This window comes from Theropithecus gelada, chromosome 6 (assembly GCF_003255815.1).
Source record: "Theropithecus gelada isolate Dixy chromosome 6, Tgel_1.0, whole genome shotgun sequence".
Classification (NCBI taxonomy): Eukaryota; Metazoa; Chordata; class Mammalia; order Primates; family Cercopithecidae; genus Theropithecus; species Theropithecus gelada.
This window is the reverse complement of record NC_037673.1, coordinates 146,307,984-146,333,569: the sequence shown is the minus strand read 5'-3', so window position 1 is coordinate 146,333,569 and position 25,586 is coordinate 146,307,984. Positions and strand designations below refer to the sequence as shown.

The window sequence follows — 25,586 nt, the reverse complement described above, 5'->3', positions numbered from 1 at the left end:
TAACAAAATCAGAATTTCATAGGATCCAACTTAATATGAATATCTCATTTTACAAATGAACAGACCGGGACTCAAAGACATGAAGTCGCTTGCCCTGGACACAGCAAGTGAGGAGAAGATGGAAGGTCTAATTCAGCTCTGTCTGATTCCAAAGCCCTGCATGGAATTTTGCACTGTTGTCCTATTGAACTCTATCCCCTCCTCTTGACAATTCGTCTACTGAGAGCATAAGGTTCACATTTCTGAGCACACAGTATTTTTGTGGCGTACTCTTGCTTCTTTCTGCATTATAACCATGTTGCCCTTTATTCTATTCCATCCTGACACATCTCTCTTCCTCACTTTGCATGTCTAATCTGTCCCCAAATGCTGCTGAGTTGACTTCCTAAGTGCCATATCTGTCTGGACACTTCTCTTTATTGCCATCTCCGTCTCTTGCCCAGATCCTGCAGTGGCTTCCTAACTGGGTTCCCTGTGTATGCTCCTGTCCCTCCTACACTGAAGCCACAGTGATTTCTGTGAAATACAAATGTGACCACGTCACCCTTCTGTTCTAACTCCCGTGACTTTTCCTGTTGCTCATAGCATGAAGACCATCCCCTTGCCACGGTGCCTGGGCTCTGCGTGGGCTGCCCCTGCTGCTCTGTGGAACTTCTCTTACCAGGTCTCCCACCTGCTCCCTGAGCTCCCCCTACCTTTAAGCTCTTTGCGCCAGGCTTCCTTCTACCAGGGCCTGCACACTAGATGTCCTTCTGCCTGGAATGTGTTTCTCCCACTCCCTTCTTTAGCAAGTAAATGGTTACACATCCTACAGTTATCAGCTGGAGGGGCGCTCTCTCAGGGAAGTCCTCCCTGACCTCCCAGACCTTGGTGAGCTTCTCTTTCTCATATTATCTCCAAGAATGAAAGTCCTTTCCTTCAGAGCAGTCGTTTGTTTACGTGTTAACCTGCATGTGTGGGATAACTGTGCAATTCTCCAGCACATCTGCAAGATCTCTGAGAGCACAGACCATGTGAGCCCAGCCTCTTCCTGGCTTGCAGAGGCCGCTTTCCCCGTGTGTTCTTCCATGGTGATGAAGGCCATGACCCCATGATGGGGGCTGCACCCTTATGAACTCATCTAAACCTCATCACCCCACAAAGGCCCTGTCATCTAATAGCATCATATTAGGGGTTAGGGCTTCCACATATAAGACTGGGAAGAGACAAACATTCTGTCCATTACAGAGGGCTCCTATGTACCCCCCTCAAGGCCTTTGCTCCATTGTCACTTGTTATATGGCGCCTGGGCTGAGCTAGTCACCTTTACTTTTGTTTTCTTTTTCTTTCTTTCTTTCTTTCTTTCTTTCTTTCTTTCTTTCTTTCTTTCTTTCTTTCTTTCTTTCTTTCTCTTTCTTTCTTTCTTTCTTTCTTTCTTTCTTCTTTCTTTCTTTCTTTCTTCTTTCTTCCTTCTTTCCTTCTTTTCTTTCTTTATTCTCTTCTTTCTCTCTTTCTTTCTCCTTCCTTCCTTCCTTCCTTCCTTCCTTCCTTCCTTCCTTCCTTCCTTCCTTCCTTCCTTCCTTCCTTCTTTCTGTCTTTCTTTCTCCTTCCTTCCTTCCTTCCTTCCTTTCTTCTTTTTTTTTTTCCCCCACCTTGGACCTTTTTCTGCCATTCTACTTAGCATATTGTGATGACAGGTTTTTTTTTGCCCTGTGTTCCTTGAGTGACTGTGAGCTCCCTGAAGGCCCCTCTGGATCCCCCGTGCCCAGCACAGCACCCAGGACCCCAGTGCATATAAGGGGGAGGTGCTGAAGTGAATGTGAAGCCTCATCTTTAGGGCACAGGGCTCGAATTGACTTTTCTGGCACCTCGGTGTCCTTCCTTCATCCCATGCACACAGCAAATCTCTGTCTATAAAATTCTTAGGTGTGTTTCTGCAACCACTGGGAGTGTTTTTCACATGATCCCTCCAGCTAAGGGAAGTAAGCATCCAGTGCCCTCCTGAAGCCACCAGGCAGCCAGTGACTCTTGTATGCATAGCTGAGCATGTATTTGCTCAACCTATCTGACATTGTAACATGTCCACAGCACTTATTAAAGCATGGGGCATGTATTCTGAGGTTATTATAAAGCATAAAGGTGTCTCTAAGAAATGTATGCACTTCTGAAAGCTTACTTAAAGACTTATTTGAATTTTTGAGAGTTTACATAGTTTAAAATGTGCAGTGGCATGATCATAGCTCACTGTGGCCTCAAACTCCTGGGCTCAAGCGATCCCCTCACCTCAGCCTCCCAACGTGCTGGGACTACGGGCACACGCCACCATGCCTGGCTAATTTGTGTATTTTTCATAGGGACAGGGTCTCGCTATTTTGCACAGGTTAATCTTGAACTTCTGGCCTCAAGTGATCCTCCTTCCTCAGCCTCCGAAAGTGCCAGGATTACAAGTGTGAGCCACTGTGCCAGGCCCATAACTAAAGATTTTATTTAAACTTGTTAATATTTCATGAGTAACTCTTACAGCCTCACAGACCGGCTTATAGAAAATATGCCCCATACAGCTGATTAATTATAAAATTATCCAAGCAGCAAGTTAGGTTCAGAGCCCCAGCCTTCTCTCACCCCTCACTCTCCCCGGCTTCTGCCCGTTGGTCTCACCCTGCCACAGGCAGTCGTTGCTGCAGGCCAGCTCTTCTGCCCTCCTATTGAATTACTGCAGCACCCCATCCCCCTCCATCCTGCTCTTTTCTTCCTTCTCCATCCTACAAGTCCTGCCAACCGCCTTCCTGCAGCACAGCTCTGAAGAGGTCACAATTGGGCCTTCGACCTTCAACTGCTCCCCACTGCTTACTGGATACAGTCTGCACTCCCTGGCGTGGAATTTAGGGCCCATGCCATATGACCCTGGATTACCAGGATTACCTGCTCTAAAATGTTTTCTCAAATCCACCCCCCTTGCTCCTTCCTCTTGCTCCATTTCTTTGTCTGTGTCCCCTTCCTTTCTGTTTTCTGTTGTACCCACCTATGTAATAATACCTGCCTTGCCTTTCTATGAGTGGGACACTCCCTTAAGAGTTTACCTTTGAACCCTTTCTACCTACCCACACCCCTTCCTTTTTTTTTTTTTTAGATTGAGTCTCGATCTATCACCCAGGCTAGAGTGCAGTGACATGATCTCAGCTCACTGCAACCTCTGCCTCCCGAGTTCAAGCGATTCTCCTGCCTCAGCCTCACAAGTAACTGAGATCACAGGTGCATGTCACCATGCCCAGCTAATTTTTGTATTTTTAGTAGAGATGGTTTCACCATGTTGGCCAGGCTGGTCTCGAACTCCTGATCACAAATGATCCGCCCACCTCAGCCTCCTAAAGGGCTGGGATTACTGGCGTGAGCCACGGCACCTGGCCCTTTCCACTCCTTAATGCAAGGCCTCTTTGCTACAGCTGTTCACAGTTCTCTCTACACCATACATTTTCTTTTTTCTTTTTTTACCTTTTAAATTTTGTGTGTGAGAGTTTCTGCCAGATGAGGAAATGGCCTAGAAGAGAAAGAAATCTCTTAGTATTAAACAAAACTCCTAAATCAGAAAAGCTAACTGACTGATAGAAAAAAGGAGCATATTGCCTCCAATGGAGCAAAAAGTGATTCTTGAGGGAGGAGAGCAAATCTTAGCTATTACAGTGGCCTGTGGTTCTCCAAACAGATGGACGGCATATCTGCGGTATTAAAAGCTCATGGTGGGGCAATTACTGAAAAAGTATCTAAAAAGGCTCTTTGGCAGTTGGGGCAGGGAACAATGATGAGAAAAAAGGTTGAGAAACACTTCTCTACAGTAGACAAGACTGAAGGGACTCTGAAGATGTGATGAGATTTAAATGAAATTGATGTTTGGACAGTCCCTGGAACAGTGCTTGACACATAAGAAAACCCAGTACATGTTCCTTATGCACATACCATGTTCAGACACAATACTTAGATTTCTCCATCCACCATCTCATTTAATCTTACACCTGTTTTGTGAGTAAAGTGCGATTATCATTACAGACAGGGAAATGGAGGCTCAGCGAGGTGGGGGTTGTTGCCCAGTGTCCAATCTCTGATCACTGACAGAGGCAGGATCTAATGCTGTCTGATTTCAAAGCCCAATCCCTAGATGCAATGGGTGTGAGCCCTTTCCTCACAACGACACAAAGTCACCTACTAGTGGGGGTGGAGAAAGGTGAGAGAGATGGAATTAACCAGTACATGAAGTCTTAAATGGCCCTGGACTGATAGAGGGTGTCTTGTGTGCCCAGGGCCATGATGATGACCGCCTGTGATCTCTCAGCCATCACCAAACCCTGGGAGGTGCAGAGCCAGGTATGAACTCCTGTTGACCCCAGAGGAGGGGCATCCCAGTACTGGGAGCAGCAGGTCATGAGGCTTGGGCTCTCTCAGCCCAGCTCCAGAACCAGCTCACCTGTGTTCCATCCTCCCTTACCAAGACATGGGAATCACTTTACGTCTCTCCAGTGATGACAGCAAAGCGAGGGTGGCAGGGCAGGAGTGGGTTTAACCTTTTGGTTGAGTTGGAATTGCAAGTGGGGTGGGAGCAGGGGTAGGGGATTGGGCTGGGGCTTTGACTCTGCGTGTGTGAGGGCCTGTCTGTTGCAGGTAGCTCTGCTGGTGGCTGCCGAATTCTGGGAACAAGGTGACCTGGAGCGCACGGTACTGCAACAGAATCCCATTGTGAGTAGATAGCGGATGTCAGCCTGATGTTAGGCGTGTGTGCTCCATCCTGACCTAGATGTGACCTTGCCATGATGGAGAGATGTGTGACTTTACCACAAAGATGACCTTTTCCTAATGCAGTGGTTCTCAAAATATGGTCTCCAGGCCACTGTCAACCTCATTGCTTGAGAACATGTTAGGGATGTATATTCACAAGCTTCACCCTAGGTGTACCCAACCAGAAGCTCTGCGGGTGGGGCTCTGCAATGAGTGCTCTAACTAGTAAGCCCTCCTAAAGTTTGGGAAATGTGTCCTTAGCTCACTCAACTGCAGAGCTTGGCAAGCGGACTCCAACACTTAGATTGCCCTTTCAATTCCACAGGTCTAGAAGTCCATCCGCCTCCCCTGACCCTAATCTAACAGCACAGAGTGAGCAAGCTGTGCACCTATCAACATTGAAAGTTAACTTGGCTGAGACAGTCAGCCAGCTTTCCATGGAGATGGAGAGATGGGGAGATGGGAAGAGCAACCAAAGTTTCCCTGAAGTCCCTGAAGGCAAAGCTGGGAAGCAGAGCAGGGTTTGCAAAGGATGGGTTAAAGAGAGAGACATTTTGGGGACAAACCATTGACATCTGGATAGGCTAAACCTGTGAGAGTGTGCTAAGGATGCAGGGGCCACCACGGCAGGCTTAGGCAGGAGCCGAGGGAGAGTGGAAGGCTGGGAGGAGCAGGTCCTGTCATGAAGGAACACGTGAAGGGCCCCATGGGCTTTGTCGTTCTCTCTCTCTCTCTCTCTCTCTGTAATATTTTCAAATATAATGAGAATAGTCAGTGAATTCTAGTGCCCATCAGCCACAGCCAACAATTTGTAGTAGTCTGCCATTCTTGTTGTATCTATTCCATCCAGTGCATTTTTTTGCTTTCGGTTGCAGTATTTTAAAGTAAATCTCAGGCTCTATAATCTCTTCCATAAACACTTTGGCACATATCTCTATGAGACAGGAGTGTAATATGGACAAACCATAAACACAACCACAATACCATTAACAATCACAAAATTCATATACTCAGTATCATCTAATCTCCAATTTCTGTTCATTTTTCTTGATTAAGAAACAGAGTTCAGTTGATTTGTTCAGATCAGGATCTAATCAAGGAGCATACTGCCTCTGGTTTTAATGTCTCTTAAGTCTCTTTTAATCTGTAGCAGGCCCTGCCACCCCTCCCACCCTCTGGCCTTTTTCTGGTATGCCGTTTATTTGCTGAAGACAGTGGGTCTTGTTTTTGTGCAGTTTCCCACATTCTGGATTTCGGTGGTTGCACCCTCATGGTGTTCTTTAACATGTTTCTCTATTCTCCTATCTCCTGCAAAATGCTCATCAGGTCGGGAAACATGATGAGTTTACAGTTTGATTTTAGTAAGAATGCTTCATAGATAGGGTGGGTTTCTCTTACTGTCCAGTGCAGTTAACTCTTTCTCCCCCATGACAGCCCATGATGGACAGAAACAAAGCAGATGAACTCCCTAAGCTTCAAGTCGGCTTCATTGACTTTGTTTGCACCTTCGTCTACAAGGTAGGCCCTTGGCTTCCTCACACTCAAAAACATGTATTTGATAAACCTGGGATTTCCAGACAACATCGGGAATAATAAGCCCTAGCAGGTGACCAGTGGGTGATACTTTACAAAGCGCTTCTCATCTCTAATGGGGCATTTGATTCTCAGGACAGCTCTGTGGGTCTTATGTGATTGCAGCTCTAGGCTCCAGCCTGGGGCACATCCTAGTTGCTTAATACATAGCTGTGGGGCAAATGACTAAGCATAGATTCAGAGAGAGGAAGGGGAAACACAGCAGACATATGTCCTTCTAACTTCCCTAGCTGGTGGAAACATTATAGGCCAAAAGTAATTGTGAAAAGATAATCTGGATTTTCTCTTTGAGCTCTTGTTCAATGTTAGTCTCCTTGAGAAACCCACTGCTCCCAACCTTCTGTTATCTGTGCCACCATCCACCTCTCACTTTTAATTTTTATTTTGGCCATGTTACACATGAGAAGACAGAAGTCAGAGATGCAAAATGACAGTGCCAGTGTCACTGGACTCAGCCATAAGGCAGGATTTAGTCCAGATCTCTTTATGCTGTGTGAGTGCAGCCCTTCTGCTAGGAAGAAGTCAAATTTTCTAAAAGGCAACAAGAGCATCTGAGATATAACTCAGAATAACTGGGGTGCTCTGACCCACAGGGCACAGTGGCTGGTGCTTGCCACCATCATCAGTAATATTTCTTTTTTTTCATTGAGGACATGTGTTTTTTGCTGGTGTTTTTTTGTTTTTTTTTTTTTTTGAGACAGGGTCTCCCTCTGTCACCCAGGCTGGAGTGCAGTGGCATCATCATGGCTTACAGCAGCCTTGACCTCCCAGGCCCAAATGATCCTCCCACCTCAGTCTTCTGAGTAGCTGGGACCACAGGTGCACACCACCACATCCAGCTAATTTTTTTTTTTTTTTTTTTTTGAGACAGAGTCTCACTGTGTCACCCAGGTTGGAGTGCAGTGGTCTCACTCACTGCAATCTCTACCTCACTGCAACCTCTACCTCCTGGGTTCAAGCAATTCTCCTGCCTCAGTCTCCCAAGCAGCTGGGACTACAGGCACGTGCCACCACACCCGGCTAATTTTTGTATTTTTAGTAGAGACGGGGTTTTGCCTTGTTGGCCAGGCTGGTCTCAAACTCCTGGCCTCAAGCAATCCACCCACCTCAGCCTCCCAAAGTGCTGGGATTACAGGTGTGAGCCATGGTGCCTGGCTGAGGGAATGAGTTTTAATCATCACGAATATTATTAAATAAGGGAGACAGAGCTAAGTGCTTTATGTACATTATCAAAATCACACTGTGGGGTAGGTATTATTACTATCCTGATTTCATGGCTGAAGGTGAGCTCTGGTAGTGACCCACCCAAGGTCACATAGTTTGTGGCAGAGCCTGGACCAGAACCCAGGCATCTCCGAACAGTTGGCTCTGGCTGGCATTTTGCAGTGGGCCCTGGATTTGCTGTTCTTACATTGGGCAAATCCACTCCATCAATCTGCATCTCAATTTCCTTACCTGAAGATGTAGAAGTGATGAATCTTATTTTCCTACCTCACAGGAATTTGAGGACCAGAGGAGATAAATTGCTTCATAAACTGTAATGTGCCGTGCTCAAAGAGCTGTAAGAGCCTTTAAGAATCATCTTCTCGGTGGCTCATGCCTATAATCCCAGCACTTTGGGAGGCCAAGGCAGGGGGATCATTTGAGGTCAGGAGTTCAAGACCAGCCTGACCAACATGGTGAAACCCCATCTCTACTAAATACCAAAAAAAAAAAAAAAAATTAGCTGGGTGTGGTGGCGCATGCCTGTAATCCCAGCTACTTGGGAGGCTGAGGCAGGAGAATCACTTGAACCCAGGAGGCAGAGGGTGCAGTGAGCCAAGATTGCGCCACTGAACTACAGCCTGATCAACAGAGTGAAACTCAGTCTCAAAAAAAAAAAAAAAAAAAAAAAAAAGAATTATCTTCTCAACATCCCATTTCACTCAGAAAGTATTTACTGAGTATCCTTGTGTCCCATACCTTGTGCTAGGCCAGGGCCACCCCAGGCAACAAGGCAGCCAATGTCCCTGCCCTCTCCAGGTTCTCAGCCTTTCAGGGAGACAAGCAAAGGGAGTCATGACAAGGAAGCAAGGTGTGGTAAGAGAGGGCTTTGGGAGCTTCCAATGGGGGACTCCATTTATCTAGGGGGCCAGAAGAGGCTTCTTGGAGAAAGTGATATGTAATTGGAGGCCGCAAGGAAGAAAAGGGGAGGTTAGAGTGTTCCAGCAAAGTGAACAGCTTGGGTTGAGCATGGTAGCTCACGCCTGTAATCCCAGCACTTTGAGAAGCCAAGGCAGGAGGATCACTTGAGGCCAGGAGTTTGAGACCAGTCTGGGCAACATAGGGAGACCCTGTGTCTACAAAAATAAAAAATTACCTGTGTGTGGTGGCAGGCGCCTCTAGTCCCAGCTACTTGGGAGGCTGGGGTGGGAGGATGGCTTGAGCCCAGGAGTTTGAGGCTGCAGTGAGCTGTGATTGTGTCATTGCACTGAAGCCTGGACAACAGTGAGGCCCTATCTTGGAAAGAAAAAAAAAAAAAAAGAGCAGCTTGTGTGAGGCTCACAGAATGGAGGACACACTCTAGGAACTAAGAGATTTGGATTGCTTGGAGAATGCAAGATGGTCAGGGGCAGGAGGACACTGGGTCATGGAGTTAGGGGTTTTCACTTCATCCTGAAGGACAGGGGTGCCACTGGAGAAGCACAGGCTGGTATGGACCGGAGGTCCTGCAGTATCAGCATAGTGACGGGAGGCCCCGCGGCATCAGCGTGGTGGCGGGAGGCCTGCTACCCTGAAGCAGCTCATTCCAGTGTTGGACATTTCCAGCTGTGCCACCCGCTTGAGCCCTGACCCTGGGGCCTGGCTCTTGTGCCAGAGGCACATACTCTGTCTTCCAGGAATTCTCCCGTTTCCACAAGGAGATCACCCCAATGTTGGACGGGATCACCAACAATCGCAAAGAGTGGAAGGCGCTTGCTGACGAGTATGACGCCAAGATGAAGGTGCAGGAGGAGAAGCAGAAACAGCAGTCAGCCAAGCCAGGTTTGTGCAAGCGGGAAGCAGGGACTCCCACCACCCACTCCCCGGGCACTCGGTGTCTGCTTCTGGCCTCAGAGCCTCATACACGGAGTCTCATTCAGGCCTCCTGATGGCCAGTATTGTCCCCATTCTGTGTGTGAGAGCACCGAGGCTGGAAAAGACCAAGTCACACAGTAAGAGGCAGAGCCTGGTCCCCAAGATTGAGGCTGAGGAAAGCTCCAGGCCTCCCAGCAAGTGCCCCCTTAAGCAACATAGCACAGACTCTGATTTTTGGGCTGTGGACTTATGTCCCTACCCTGGGGCAAAGGAGAAGATATATAATTCTTGGTTGGAAGGAATTTTATTTTTATTTATTTATTTTTTGAGCCGGAGTCTCACTCTGTCGCCCAGGCTAGAGAGCAGTGGCACAATCTCCACTCACTGCAACCTCCACCTCCCAGGTTCAAGGAATTTTTCCGCCTTAGCTTCGTGAGTAGCTGGGATTACAGGCACCCAGCACCACGCCTGGCTAATTTCTGTATTTTTAGTAGAGATGGGGTTTCACCATATTGGCCAGGCTGGTCTTAAACTCCTGACCTCAGGTGATCCACCTGCCTCGCCCTCCCAAAGTGATGGGATTACAGGCATGAGCCACTGCGTCCGGCCTTGGAAGGAATTTGAGGCCCTATTTCCAGCCTTCTGTCTGATGTTTGAGTCCTATCTGTACCATCATGAGCTTATGCTTGCATACCACCAGTGACAGAGGCCTCACTATCTTATATGATATCCTTATTCAGTACCACTATTAGAAAGGTCTACCTTGAACTCAAATTGTTCTCCTTGTTGAAGCTTCCACTTAGCGGTCATGGTTCTGCCTTCAAAATCAAATGGGATTTGTTTGTTCTAACTCTTTACTACTGACAGCACTGCCCCTCCCCCAAGTCATTTCTTTTACTGGTTGTGAGATCTGTTTCCTCACAGGACATGGCCTCTCGTCCCTGCCTCACCCTGACTGCCCTCCTTCGCACACCCATCCCTCTTCACCCATGGCTCTTACACATGGAAAATATCAGGGCCTCAGCTCTGCTCTGAGCAGTGTGGGTTGATTCTAAATGGGCAGCTGCAAATGTAGGGGCCACTTAAGAGTTTTGCAGTTTATGCTTTGCACAACTCCAGGGAGCATCCTGTACATCACAGATGTGTATAGCTATTTTGATTTTCCAGAAAAATGGCAGTGAGATATCCTGGGAAATAAGTGCATTTTTCTAATTTGTACAAATTGTCTTTTGGGCAAGTAGTAGGTCAGTGCAAATTTGTGGCCTTCAGATAAAAAAATACAGATTTGGCTTACATTTTTTTCTCCTTTTTTTCTTATAGCTAGAGAATCAGTAGCAACATTTTTTTAAATGTGAATTTTTTGGCCACATTTTAAAATTGGAATATTTAAGATTTAAAAAATCCAGATTTACAGCCTTTCTTTCTTTCTTTTTTGGAGATAGAGTCTTGCTTTGTTGCCCAGGCTGGAGTGCAGTGGTGTGATCATAGCTCACTGCAGCCTCAAATTCCTGGCCTCAAGCGATCCTCCCACCTCAGCTTCCCTAGCAGCTGGGACTTCAGGTGTATGCAACCATGCCCGGCCAATTTTTTTTTTTTTTTTTTTTTTTGTAGAAACCAGGTCTTGCTATGTTGCCCAGGTTGGCCTCCAACTCCTGGGCTCAAGTGATTCTCCTGCCTTAGCCTCCTGAAATCTTGGGATTACAGGCATGAGCCACTGTGCCTGGCTCAGCTTTTCTTTCTAAAAGAGTAAAAGGGTAAGATCTGGCCACACCAGTCTATCATTTTTACATGACAACAATTGGCTGAACCTGAGTGACAACTGCCCCCTTTGGATGAGACAGAGGTTGTCTCTAGTTTGTCAGTGTTCACCACTCCCCAGGTCTCCCAGACACTCGTGCCAAGTACTGGTTCTCACTTGTCATCATCCTCGTGCTGCTATTTTTCTTAAGAGAAAAGTTCTCAGTTTCTGTGATTCTCCTCACACCTGGTTTGCCTTCTGCATCTGTTGGTCGCTGAAAGCTTTTGAGTTTGCAACTCTTGGTCCAAATTAGGTCAAAGGGGAAGCCCACGACAGCCTCTTGTCACCTGATGTGTTCGTTTTCCTGTTTCATTGCAGCAGCCGCAGGAAATCAGCCGGGGGGAAACCCTGGCCCAGGGGGTGCAACTACATCCAAGTCCTGCTGCATCCAGTAACACCACCGAGGATCTGCTGGCCGGACGGCACCACCCTTTCCTGGGAAGACATGACCCAAGCCAGTGGAAGACCACCCACCCTGAGAAGTAAAAGAGTCATAGGATTTCAAAACTGATAGAGAATTTCGCTTCCAGGAGTGTTCAATCTTTTGGCTTCCCTGGGCCACATTGGGAGAAGAATTGTCTTGGGTTGCACATAAAATACACTAACACTAATGATAGCTGCTGAAATTTAAAAAAAAAAAAAATCACACACACAAAAAATCTCATAATGTTTGAAGAAAGTTTATGAATTTGTGTTGGGCTGCATTGAAAGCCATCCTGGGCCGCATGTGGCCCACGGGCCGTGGGTTGAACAAGCTTGGCTTATACCTTATCCAGTGGTTTTTAAACATTCTTTTAGTCTTGAGAACTGCCTATTGAGCTAAAACCAGTATTCCAGCTTTCATAGACATTAATTAAACATTTAATTAATGCCAGAAGCACTGGCTTGCTTAGGATCATTTTTGTTCTTATACTTTCATTTAATGTATTGTAAAAATTCTCAACCATTTTCAAAAGTAGAGAATTGTACGTTGAATCCCCCCATACCCATCACCCAGATTCCAGTATCAAGATTTTGCTACATGCATTTCATCTGTCCTTTTTACATTTCCTTTTCAAATTTTTTTCTTACCTAAAGTGTTTAAAGGCAAATCCTGGCTAGGCATGGTGGCTCGCACCTGTAATCCCAGCACTTCAGGAGGCTGAGACGGGCGGATTGTGTGAGCCCAGGAGTTTGAGACCAGCCTGGGTAAAATGGCAAAACCCTGTCTCTACAAAAAATACAAAAATTAGCCAGGTGTGGTGGCGCTCACTTGTAGTCTCAGCTACTCAGGAGGCAGAGGTGAGAAGATCCTGTGAGCCCAGAAGGTGGAGGTTGCAGTGAGCTGCGATCATGCTACTGCACTCCAGCTTGGGCGACCGAGCGAGACTCTGACTCAAAAAAAAAAAAAAAAAGGCAAATCCCAAACTTATCATTTCACACCTCTACTAAGTCATCTTTAAAGAAATAAGGATGTTTTCTAACATAACCGCGTCACTGGCCCATGCAACCGATGCCTGCCCAATACCCAGCTGTGATGTATGCTTTGATGGGCTGAACAGACCCCAAGCTTCAGCAAAGGACTTGGGACCCCACCAGCTTTGAGTGCTGTTGACAGACCACCCTTAGTATCAGCCCCATCCGGGGTTACTGCAGCCTTTGCCAGGGTGGCCTACACCCAATGACTGACCCATGCCAGGTGGAGAGGCCTGGCCATCTTGGCTGAGCACGGGATAATTGTGCAGGGTTGTTCCAGCTCCAGGACTCCTCGTGGGGTCCACTAAGGCTGTCGCTGGGCTCACATCACAACTCGACTTCTCCTTCTGCTCACTCCTATTTCCTTCCCTTCCCCAAGCATCAGTTCCCAGGGCACTGCTTAATAAGCATCCTGCAGACTAAGTCCATTTTAGAGTCTGCTTTCTGGGACACCCAACTTGTGATGCCAGCCCTTAGTCAACCTTCCTTCATTCTCATGAACGTTTTTAGTGGCTGGCTTGCCTGAATCTGATCCAAACAATTTCACACATTGAATTTAGTTGTTTCTTTTTGTTGGTTTTTAGAAAAAATATGTACTTTTTATTCTTGGATTTTTCATTGATTTCACAGAGTATAAATTAAGACAAATTATTCTCAATTTCAGAACTTCTATTTCTTAAGTTAACAGGCATTCTGTTGGTTTAAAAAGATATATGTGGGCTGGGCGCGGTGGCTCACACCTGTAATTCCAGCACTTTGGGAGGCTGAGGCGGGTGGATCACCTGAAGTCAGGAGTTCAAGACTAGCCCGGCCAACATGGTGAAACCCTATCTCTGCTAAAAATACAAAAATTAGCTAGGTGTGGTGATGCGAGCCTGTAATCCCAGCTACTCAGGAGGTTGAGGCAGGAGAATCACTTGCACCTGGGAGGCGGAGGTTGCAGTGAGCTGAGATCATACCATTGCACTCCAGCCTGGGTGAAAAGAGCAAGACTCTGTCTCAAACTAAACTAAACTAAACTAAACTAAATTTCTCTCTCTCTCTTTCTTTCATGACGAGGTCTCACTCTATCGCCCAGGCTGGAGTGCAGTGGTATGATCATAGCTCACTGGAGCCCCAACCGCCTGGGCTCAAGCAATCCTCCGATCTTAGTTTACCAAGCAGTGGCGACCACAGGCATGTACCACCATGCCCTGCTAATTTTTTAAAACCTATTTTTGTCGACATGGGGTCTCATTCTGTTGCCCAGGCTGGCCTCAAACTCCTGACCTCAAGCAATCCTCTTGCCTCAGCCTCCCAAGGTATTGGGATTATAGGCGTGAGCCACTGAACCTGGTCAGGACTTATTTCTTTTAAACCAAATCTAAGTACGTTCTGGCAAGTCTGCAGTACCTAGCAGAATGCCACTGGCCTGATCAGCATTCGCACCATGGTAAGTGATGTTGAAAACAGCACAAATAAACCAGAATTTGAAAATGACAATAACATGCTAAAAATTTGCAAGTCAGTTTCTGTTATGCTTGTCCAAATCCTCATTTTTTTAAATCCTCTGTTGTTCTCCCCCATCAGCTTTACGGAGGTATAGTTAGCAAATAAAACTTATACATATTTAAGGTACACACTGCGATGTTTTGATATACATTGTGAAATGACTGCCATAATTAAGCTAATTAATAGATCCATCACCTCACATAGCTATGGTTAAGTTTCTGAAGTCTCTTTTAATCTATGAAGTGCTCCTTCCTTTTTTCCATTGCCACCAACTTGCAGAAATTGAGTCAGTTTCCCCACATCCTGTATTTATCTGTTTGTTTCTTTGTGGCCGCATGTAACACATTCCTGTCTCATTCTAATAAATGGACATTAGCTCTAGAACTTTTCTTCCTTCCACACGGAATGTTATGCAGAAACTAATATATTAAAACAATTGCTTTGAGGAGAGGGAGGCACATGGTTTTCCCAAACTGTAAACCACTGATCTACTGTAATCTCTCTTTTTAGACACACAAGGAAATTGAAGGCCAGTGAGAGATGGGGCTGGGCCAAGTTCCTAGTACAGTTCCCTGGCTTCCCTCCAGGAGATGCCCAAGGTCACAGAGAACACAGTGTACAGGGCATCCACATCCTGGTGGCCTCCAGAGCAGATCAATCTGGGCCCCTGATGCATAAGCCCTGCTCCTATTTGCAGGTCATGATGTCAATAGAGAGCTGGGTCTGGAATTTGCATCTTTAAACTCCCAAACTAGATGTTCTGCTCTGCTGCAATGCACACTCTGAGAGCAGTGGTCTTTAAGCAGAGGCCTGTCCTAAGAACGTCACATGTGGTTACATGGCAGAGTAGCAAGGAGAAATAAGTGTCACTCAGGAACACGTAGGCATTGATGTTGCTGGTCCTGACTCTGCTGCCACGTTTCTGAGTCCCTTCGGCAGGTTCCTTCTGCTCCACTTCCAGCCTTCCCAATCTGTCAAAAAAGGTCAAGATCCTTGCGGTGCCTCTCAGAGGACTATGGTTAGCACCAAATGAGACTGAGCGCAATAAGGATCACAGTTGACGTTGATTAAGTACTTACCATGTCCTAGGTACTGTGCACGATCTAATTTCATCCTAATAACAATACTCCAAGGGAGAAACTGTTACTAGCTCCATTTATCACATGGTGAGGAGCAGACAGAGAGGTTAGAAAACCTACCCAAGGACACCCAGCTGGTAAATGGTGGGGCCAAGATTCAAAGTTAAGCAGCTTAGGCCAGGCGTGGTGGCTCACGCCTGTAATACCAGCACTTTGGGAGGCCGAGGTGGATGGATCACCTAAGGTCAGGAGTTCGAGACCAGTCTGGCCAACATGGTGAAACCGTCTCTACTCAAAATACAAAAATTAGCTGAGTGTGGTGGCGGGTGCCTAATCCCAGCTACTTGGGAGGCTGAGGCAGGAGAATCACTTGAACCCAGGAGGCAGAGGTTCCAGTGAGCCGAGATTTCACCATTGCACTCCAGCTGGGCAACAAGAGCGAGACTCCATCTCAAAAAAAAAAAAAAAAGTGCCATGCAGATTGACACCAGAACCCCAGCTTATAAGCATTTTCCTTGCACCATACTGCTTCTGCAAATCAGGTTTTCTTCTTGTTGTTGTTTTTAAAGAACGTAAGAAAATAAAGGACCTTTGAGTTCAGCTAAGCAAATTGTTTCATATTTGGGAAAACCAGGGACCAAAGAGGTGGTTTACCCAATTCACACAATACAGAAGTGGCAGAGATGGGTCCCAAAGGCAGGTCTTGAGGCTCTGCATCTGCCATCCTATTCCTTGTACTATGGGTAGGATCCACTCAGGAATTCCTGATTGATGGGGCCGCTGCCCTGCAGTGCATGGAAAAGCAGGCCTGTTCTCCTGAAGCTTACCATCTACAACAGATGGGCAACAGGTACTGAGCCCTCAATCACACACATACTCTCATCACACCAGAGAGCTCTGCCCCTAAGTGGAAACATTCCTATTAATTTTAATGGGAAAAAAATCATGATGTGTTCCCTTGCAATCAACGAAATCCAAACAATTTCCACGGCATGGGAAAATAAATCACCTGAACAAGGAGAATATATGTATGAGTTTGTATGAGTTTATGTAATAAATAGCAACCGGAAAATAGTTTGCACATAACATAAAATGTAATCATGCATTGCACCTGTTCTTGTTTATTTTATTTATTTATTTTGAAACGGAGTCTTGCTGTTGCCCAGGCTGGAATGCAGTGGCACAACCTTGGCTCACTGCACCCTCTGCCTCCCGGGTTCAAGTGATTCTCCTGCCTCAGCCTCCTAAGGAGCTGGGATTACAGGCGCCCGCCACCATGTCCCGCTAATTTTTGTATTTTTAGTAGAGATGGGGTTTCACCATGTTGGTCAGGCTGGTCTCGAACTCCTGACCTCAGGTGATCCACCCGCCTCGGCCTCCCAAAGTGCTGGGATTACAGATGTGAGCCACCGCGCCCAGACTGTTCTTATTTATGTATAATTCTCTTTGCCAATGTTTCAACCCTTTGGGGCTCATGGGTATCTTGCATTTAAAAATAAGTTAAAGCACAAAAAACAGCTTTACGGCAAAATACAGGCTAACCCCTTTGAGACATGAGGAAGTAACACACAGGCACGCGACCGAGAGTCTTGGAAGATGCCACTTCCTCATCCTACTTGCTGGAAGTACACAAAGGAAAATGTTCTGAGTTCACTCAATTACCGCACACAATGCAGGCCTGCTCTCTGTGAGATCCTCTGACCAGAAACCATTTTGTAATTACAAATTGATGAGTGTTTTGCCTGGAACCATAATGCCAAAATATCTCCTACAGTGCATTTATTCAATGTGCTTATGTGAAAAAGTTGATATACCAAAACAAGGAAGTTTTTGTTCAGAAAGTGGTATAGCTTTATAAAAGTCAGGGCAAAAAGTCATTCATGGAACAGCTGTTATGTGAGATGAGTCTGAATGGTTATTTTATTTATTTATTTATTATATTTTATTTACTTTACTTTTTCAGAGATGGGGGTCTCACTATGTTGCCTGGGCTGGCCTTGAACTCCTGGGCTCAAGTGATCCCCTACCTCAGCCCCTGTGCCCAGCACGAATGGATATTATGAACCGTGAAAAATGCCGTGAAGGAAAAGTGTGGTAAGGTGGGGGACAGACATCATCCGGGGTCTTATCTGAGAAGGTGACGCTGAAAACTGAAATCTCTTCCCCATTTAGTGGTCAGAGTGTCCCTCAATGAGCTCCCAGGACCAATAAGGAAAGACACACATGGGCAAAGCTGTGGGTGGTATTTTGTCTTTAATCTCCATAGTGTATTTGTTAAGTTTATTTATAAGCAGATCACTTCACTATTTACAGTACATGAGCATAGAGATTCTACAGTTTCTGTGATGTAAACAATAACCCCACAGTGGGAGTTTGAGAAAAGAAGCCAGTTCTGAAGTATTTACAGACATTAAAATAGAACTTTATACTCACAGAATAATAATACATAGAGCAATTTGGTTAAATTATCTAGGAAACTATAGAATCTGACAATGTACAAATACAGGAAAACATTTTCTCATTTAGAAGGTAAGACAGAGAAATCACACCAGAAAGAAAGTAGGGACGATGACAACCACAGTAATTAAAAGCCAAGAAGGTTTCCTCCTTGCCTCTCACGGACAAAGGATTTCTATAAATAAGGACACAACCCAACAAAATGGAAAAAATATATAAAAATCCTCTACCAATTAAAAAAAATAGCAAAACTAAAAACTTGATTCTCAATCATTAGCAGTGTCCTTTAAAAAATTAAAATTTAGCTTTCTATTATAAATAACAAAGCAGATGTGTCCCTCTGTGTAGGTGAAATTCTTGCACCTTTCTCAATAAATGCATCAATGTAATTCCACACACACACACACACACACACACAAACACACACAGGCACAGACGTGTGTATGTGTGCAGATACACACACATACCCACCACAGACACAGCCTCACACTCACGCACTCAGGCTGTAGTTACCTTGTTAAGCTTCCTAATAAATAATGCCCCCTACAGTAGTACCCCTGGGGATGACAAAACCTCACAGGTTTAGCCATTCCTTGGTTTGACCCTGTCGCAGAGTCAGGGAAAGCCCTGGCTCCTATTGCTTAGAATTCTCTAGGCTGCGTGGTCACACCAAGAGAAAAGAATTTGAGTCCAAGATTTGGAAATGCTGGAAAGGACCATAGGGACCACCTTACCCAGTTGATTAAGGCTGGCTACAGACACCTTCTTTAGAAACCTGGGGTTGGGGAGAGGGCTCATGTTGGTTTCAACATTAGCAGCTGCCTCTGGAAGAAGCAGATGCTCCAAGCCAATGCTAACAACATGGCACAAGGAGGTGAGGGGGTGGGTGTGAATTCCAGAGCAGACTGCATTAAGCTGGACTTCTGGATGGTCCTCTTCCCCAGAAACCATTTGGAAATCCAAGCAGTCTACTCCCCTGCTGCATATGCCACCTTGGCCAAGCTCCCCTCGAGATTTCCAACCTGTTTCCGTCAGAATCAGAACATCCCTCAAGAAACAAAGTTGGGAATAGTTTATGACTTTTTATTCCTAACACAAAAACATTTGACAAGATTTTAAAAATACAAAATACAAAAACAAAAAATTGAACAAAAAAACCTATTTGGCTATTCGGTGGACCATATCAAAGGTCATGGCCAGGCCCCCCAAAGAATCCTTACACCCAACTTCTTATCTTGCCTTGAGGGCGTAATTCGGACCACCCAGCAAAGGTTTACTTAACAAGGTCGGCAGCTGGGCTGCCAGTATTGCAGTTACAGTAAACCCCTCCCGGGCACCTGGACCTCTCCTGGTCCACTCCTGTCTCTTCTGCCCACAGGACAGCTAGTGCATTTCTCAGTTCTGCGTGAGAGTCTGCTAAGTGGCTGCTGCTGCTTCTGGAGTCTTCTGACCCTAGTGTTGCACTGATCTCTGAACACAAAGGTGGTTCGTTCATGCCATTATATTTCATTCCCAAAGTTCACGATGGACAGCAGGGTGGCTGAAAGGATTTGCCTTCTATCTGGGTAGCTGGTGGAGACAACCTTTGGCCACTAGATGGCGACCACATGTAGATAAGGCAAAGTGCTGAGGTGGAAACTGACCAATCCCCTTCACAAGGAACCAATGAGCAAGGGTGGTCAAGTGAAAAAGGAAGCTTTTGTAAGCCGCCTTGGAGACTCCTTTGACCAAAAATACAGCACAGGGGGGTTCCAGCTATATAAACCCCTCTTTGAGGAGTTGTTGCACAGCCCAGGGACCGACCACCTATAAAACCTATTTTCCAAGCCCCAAATTCGGGCAGTTGGATTTTTGTCCTCCTTTCGGATGTGCAAAGCATACTGATGAAACGGAGTATCTGAAAAGCTGTCCCCACGAATCACGAAGCCTCAGTCACTGCTGCTATACCATTACAGAAACAAAAAACAAAAGCTGTCCTAAACATATGCAGCGTGATCAATGCCTCCTGTTGCCCCATATGTTTTACAATCATTTGAAAGAAATGTGTGAAAAGTGCCTAAGCTGTTTTTCTTAAAAAAAAACAAAAAAAAACAAAACAAAAAAAAAAACAAGTGTATTGCTAGTATTGTCTGAGAACAAGACAGAAACAGCCGAGTGGTCACAACATTCGGATTAACAGCTGTCCAGTGGGGACAAAGACAAGGTTAATATGAGATTTGACATCATTACCTAGCCAAGTTGGGGGTTTAATTCCTTACTGTCCCCACTAGAAATTATGGCTTAGATCTGTCCCGGGGAGCTGGTCTCCTTGGATAAGGCAACTCAGCCAGGACACAGTGGGACTGAACCTACCGCTGGTTGGTTCTTGTAGAGAACCTCACCCTGAACAGGAGCTGGGTCAAGTCAGAGAATGGAATCAGTTTCAAGGAGGAGTGATGGATTCCCAATGCTCCTGGCTGGGGATCTGAGCCTCTCAGAGGTGAAAGGGACTTTAATGCTCATATTCAACATTCTCGTTTGGTAGATGAGGACACAGGGGCCCAAGGTCACACAGCAAGTAAGAAACATTGGGGTTTCTGATTCTGAGATGGCTTATAGTTAAGTGACTTACTCTACAAACCCATTTCACTCAGCTGGGCTGTTTTCATCTTTCTGTAAAGGTAGGTACCAAGATCTAAATCCATGGCTCCCTGTTTCGAGGGCTTCCAACAAAAGACCAGCAAAGGGTTGGCCCCAGCACTGGCTCTCCTGCTGCTGACAGCTCCTGCTGCTGACAGCACTGGCTCTCCTGCTGCTCTCTCCTACCTGACAGCAGCCCCATTCCTGAATTCCCTGTCCCAGTCTCTAGAAGAGCACCTCATACAGCCAAAGGAGACTCATATTTTCCAGGTAGAAACACGGAGCCAGGCTGAAGTGTTGGGGTTTTCTCAAAGTGCTTTTATTTGGTTAATGCAAAGTCAGCGTTTGCCTACTTCCTCGGCATCCTGTAGCTGGCTCCCAGGGTTTCACCCATCCCATGGTGGTTCTGGGCCAAGGACACATCCATGCATGTGGGTTTCCAATTCTGAAGCTCTTCCTTCATTTACCCTGTACCTCCAAACTTGACAAGCAGACCTGGAGCCCATCTGTATGTAAAAACACCTCAGGGACTGGGGGACTAGCTTTGACATATTGCACATGCACTAGTTTTCTTCTGCCCCACTGGTAAGGGATGACAGGGTCCCTCTTCTTTGGCCAGTGAAGCCATTACATTCACTTTCTTTGCTATTGTACATCCAATTTCTTTCCTTAATCATATCTGATGCTGGGATATGGGTAACCCCAAATTGAAGGCAGCTGCTAAATCTCAAATGCTAAAAAAATACTGCAGTTTTGACATCAGTGAGTCAGATCAATACATCCTGTGGGGCTGGTGCTTCACAGTTGGGATGAGCCATCTCTCAAGCTGCAGGCTCAACTGGGATTAACTGAACTCTATACCTAGGATGGGCCATGGACTGAGCTGTCCATGCAGAAGGCCCAGGCTGTCCATGCCTTCCCTGCCCTTCTACTCACCACCGCACAGCAGCCCCAGTGGGCCTACTGCACATGTCTAGAAGAAATCACTCTCAAAAACCAACAGGAACAGGCTTTAGGCAACAAAAGACGTCTCACCGCATCTCTTCCTGTGTCAGAACTTGAGTACTGGGTCTTTGCAGCTCAGAGCATTCCTCCCTTCCTTCTCCTGCCCGCAAAGCCCTGCCTCTCTCCTGAGTATATATGACACTCCATGCTGCAAGATTTCAAGGCAGATGCAGATACCTTATGGGTGCTTTTTGAGTCAAAGCAGCTTTTTGGTTGAGGGGGCAAGTTGTGACGGAGCAGGGGGTGAGGGCCTTAGCTGCACTCCATCCACTCATATTCTTTACCTCTTTGATGCATTTTCCTTCGGTAACCAGAGCCCCCGAGAACGGGGATTCTGATTCAGCCTTGTACAGACTGAGGAAGGAGATGGAAGAATTCCACTTAGTGGTTGGATCAGACATTTTTGGAAAACACCAGCACGGCACAGAAACAGACAGTACGATCTGCCCTGTGCGGGCGGCTATCGACACAGTCTACAGCAAGCTTTATGGCGATTACATGTAAACATCATCAAGAGCAAACACTAGGACAGAGCTACAACGAGATGGTTGCCAATGGCAGCTGCTCCCTCTGGGTTACTCCTCAGTTTGGTGGGAAAGAGACCAAGGTTCACTCGTTTTTCTGAATAGACCTTGGAGTTGCCCTAAATAATACACAGCACCGAATGAGTCCTTCGGGATAGAGGTTGTCTGCAGGGTTGGTAAATTTTAGAACTTGTAGCGTTTTATGTACAGGATGGCAAGTAGAGACTACTTGATGCCCTTGGCAGTTGGCGTTCCCTAGCTCTGACTTTAGGCATGTCATGTCCCAATGCCACGCTCAGGTCTCTGCTCAAGCGCCAACGTCTAAGCTAACTTCAAGTGTCCTAGATTAATATGACATGAAAGGACAGCTTCAGCTGACCCCAAAGCAGGGAGGGACAGACTCGTCCTTTGCTAAAACTCTCCATTTCTTTACTCTAAAGTATCACCAGCCCAAGGCCCACCCTTTGACCAAATGCAATCAAGGAAGAAGCAAATAGGAGGGGCTTAGAGATCATCCACAGCCCAACTCCTTTCAGCACACTGGGGTGCCAGGGAGCAGAAGGGACTTATCAAAGTTACAAAGGAAATTCTCGGTAGAATCTGCACTTCCCCAACTCTCCAGATTTGGAATCTAGTGTTCTTTCCTATCTCAGTTCTCTCCTTGATGCAAATCAGGACTTACTTAGTGAAGGCAGCAGAAAGATCTAAATTCTATCCCATTCCATAATCATTTATTGTGTGCCTACTATGTGCTAGGCAGTGAATAGCTAAAAAGGAAATCAGAATGATCAGGTCTGTGCTGTGGGAAGTCCCTTTTTTGGTCCATCTTCCTAAGCCCTGCCTTCCCCAAATATGTTCCTGTCTGTTATTCGTCTACTGCCCCCTGCACCTTCCGCAAGGGGATGTGTGTGTCAAAATAGTATTGGGAGTTTTGCGCCGCGGAATAGCATTAGGGGAGTTTTCTCTCATGGAACGGAACATCACAGACAGGGTAGGCCAGCATGAAACCCAGCCAGCATATGGTTCTGTGTGATCGTTGAAAACCTTCCAAAGATTAGCCCAAGATGTCAAACAGACTGAACTCTAATCAATTAGTAATGACTTACCAGAGCACTGATTTCAGGATTCTTACAGCGCATCCAGGCTCAAGGAACCTGAGTGGTGCAATTGATTAGTTATGTCTGTATCAGTCAAGGAGGTGGGAGTAGAGGCACATGAGCTATGTATTTGCCATCTTGGGCTAGACACTGCCTCAGCAGAAGCTAACAATGTTGAAACGTGTCTAATCAGTTCATTTCACAGGAAAGGAAATTGGAGTCCAGAGGGGTCAACTGCTGCGACACGCAACAGTTCAAATTCCCTATCCCTACTAAAGCCTGTCTCTTCCAGCCTTATCCATGGGCTGGGAGTATGCTCACCACCCAGTGGAAGATCATGGGCTCATTTTACCTACTGAGGTATTTGATAATCTTTAAAAAAGTAAATTCTCAACAGACTAGGCTTTGCATAAGCAACAAATTACATTAGCCTGTTTAGTTTAATGAGCCACTTTCAAACTTTTAAAGCAGCAGGACTTTAAAAAAAAATTACAAAGATTTCCCAAGGAACCCTGATGTATGAAAGAAATCAGAAACAATATACTCACACCCTGCCTGGCCATCCTCCCTGCATGAATGGCCCCCAAGGTACCCACAGAACATTAAGCTGGAAATGGCTTTGACATCACTTAAGAACACAAAGTTTAAAGCAAAGCCCAACTGGAGTGTTTTCTCAGTTGGAGGGAAGCTAGGAGATTGTCCTATCTATTTCCAACCTTCACTCCCTCCTCCTGGCTCCCCTGCCCCAGCCACCAAAACAACTTTACAGACAAGGACAAGGTAAAGACGAAGGGCTACCTGAGGGAGTAGGATGGGCTGGTGGCTGGCCCAAAAAAGATGACTGCTCCCAGACCACCTGTCTGTACCGCTGCCAGGGGTGTCACCAAAGTTCTGACACTGTGTCCACAGACGCAGGCAAACCGCAGGACCACTCAGGATCAAAGCTGATGGTGCACCCAAGACACATGCCGGAGCTTGAATTCACCTGATGCTGGTGAATCAACAGCTAACGTAACCCCTAAAATGAGCCCTTAGGCTTCCAGCCTGGTGCCCAATTTAGCCAAACTCACCTCTACCAGTCCCTGAAACTGTGTCTTCACCCCAGCTACTACGGACGCATGGGACCAAGAATCAGAAAATCTGGTCTGGGTCACCGCTCTGCCTCCTCACTGGCAACCAGACCTCCCACAGTCATTTCGCCTCTTGGGGAGCTGCCAGCCTCCCCTGGAAAACAGGAATGATGCAGCTCACCCTGCCTTCCTTACAAGATACTCAAGGGTCTGAGTACAAATAGATGGACACACACTTGAAGCGTGAGCTGGGCACAAGATGGGGGCTCTTATAATTTGAGCCAAACTTGCTCAGTAAGAGACAAGGCAGGGCTTGGCAGATACGGCCTGGAAACGGCAGGCCGCACTTTCCTGCAGACCAGCCTAGCGGCCACCCAGCACCTCCAGGGCAATCTGGCAAGGGGAGCAGAGCAGCTCAGTGGCAAACACCTCATGACAGTGCATAGTTAAAAAATCAAGGAAGCAATACAATAATCCCAGGCACAGTACATCTGAGCCATAAATACATTATTTTAAGGATATACTTTTTTTTTTCAATTAAAAATGAAGTTTATAATCCTGATTCTATTCACAAGTAACAATTTCATCATCACACACTACAGACAAGAAATGTTATGGTGAACACAGCTGCAAGTCTACGAGAGGAAGTCAGTCGGGAAGGAAGGGGCGATGGGTGACTGACCCGCATTTCGAGGTGCACCCAGGACAACCCGTTGGAAGCGAGGACACTAATGTGGCAGTGGAACGTCAACACCATGGAAACTCACGGACAGAAGCAGCTTTGTTCAATGTAAACATTGATTTTTTTTTTTTTTTTAAAGGACAGCAGTTTCAAGTCTCTCTCACGGGTGTTCTCTCACGCTCGCTCGCTCTCTCCTCATATACTTGATTTCTTTGAAAACGTAAACATATTGGAAGGGCCTTGTCTGAGGTATTGAGGTATTCCTCGAGGGTTAAGGCTGTTATCAATGCAGGCTCTGCTGGGCCTCTTTCAGTAAGCTGTCAAAATCCATGGCTTCGTACTTGCTTTTCCCTGATGGAGGAAGGGCCTCTTCTGAATTGGAATCTGGGCATGGGGGTGAGGAGGCAGGGAAGAGGGGAAGGCAGTGAGCAACTTACAAAGACTGGATGGTTGAAAAATCTGCCACTTTGAGTGGGCACCGTGGAGTGGCTGCAGCCCAAGGCCTTGGGGAGCTGGGATGAGCACTGGACTGTGGGCACTGCCCACCATCCTGCTGGGACATCTTGGCCATGGTATCAGTGTCTCAGGGCCTTGGCTGTCCTATCTAGAGACCTGGAGGTCCAAACTAGAGCACTCCGGAGCCTTTCTAGCTCCAACACCCTACAACTCTACTTCCCCCAACAGCTTCTCGTCCATTAGTAACCTGCTACAGTGCCACATAAGGGAGAGCTGACAACACTATAATACTTTTTTTTTTTTTGGAGACGCAGTCTTGCTCTGTTGCTGAGGCTGGAGTGCAGGGGTGTGATCTCAGCTCACTGCAACCTCTGCCTCTCAGGTTCAAGCAATTCTCCTGCCTCGGCCTCCCAAGTCACTGGGACTACAGACGGCGCGTCACCACACCCAGCTACTT

At 46.4% G+C, this 25,586-nt stretch overlaps 2 protein-coding genes across 4 annotated transcripts in view; one reads left to right on the top strand and one right to left on the bottom strand.

Moving 5' to 3' along the window:
* The window catches only part of PDE6A (phosphodiesterase 6A), an 84,534-nt gene extending 70,013 nt beyond the window's left edge, over positions 1 to 14,521 (top strand). For both annotated transcript variants that reach the window (XM_025387980.1, XM_025387979.1), the window contains 5 exons: positions 4,275 to 4,338; positions 4,633 to 4,707; positions 6,181 to 6,264; positions 9,219 to 9,363; positions 11,513 to 14,521. In XM_025387980.1, coding sequence (XP_025243765.1) covers positions 4,275 to 4,338; positions 4,633 to 4,707; positions 6,181 to 6,264; positions 9,219 to 9,363; positions 11,513 to 11,589 — 445 coding nt within the window. In that variant the 3' untranslated portion in view covers positions 11,590 to 14,521. The remainder of the gene's footprint in view (positions 1 to 4,274; positions 4,339 to 4,632; positions 4,708 to 6,180; positions 6,265 to 9,218; positions 9,364 to 11,512) is intronic.
* A 2,932-nt stretch (positions 14,522 to 17,453) lies between these two features.
* The window catches only part of PPARGC1B (PPARG coactivator 1 beta), a 124,299-nt gene continuing 116,166 nt past the window's right edge, over positions 17,454 to 25,586 (bottom strand). For both annotated transcript variants that reach the window (XM_025389346.1, XM_025389347.1), the window contains one exon: positions 17,454 to 25,057. In XM_025389346.1, the coding sequence (XP_025245131.1) occupies positions 24,957 to 25,057 (101 nt within the window). In that variant the 3' untranslated portion in view covers positions 17,454 to 24,956. The remainder of the gene's footprint in view (positions 25,058 to 25,586) is intronic.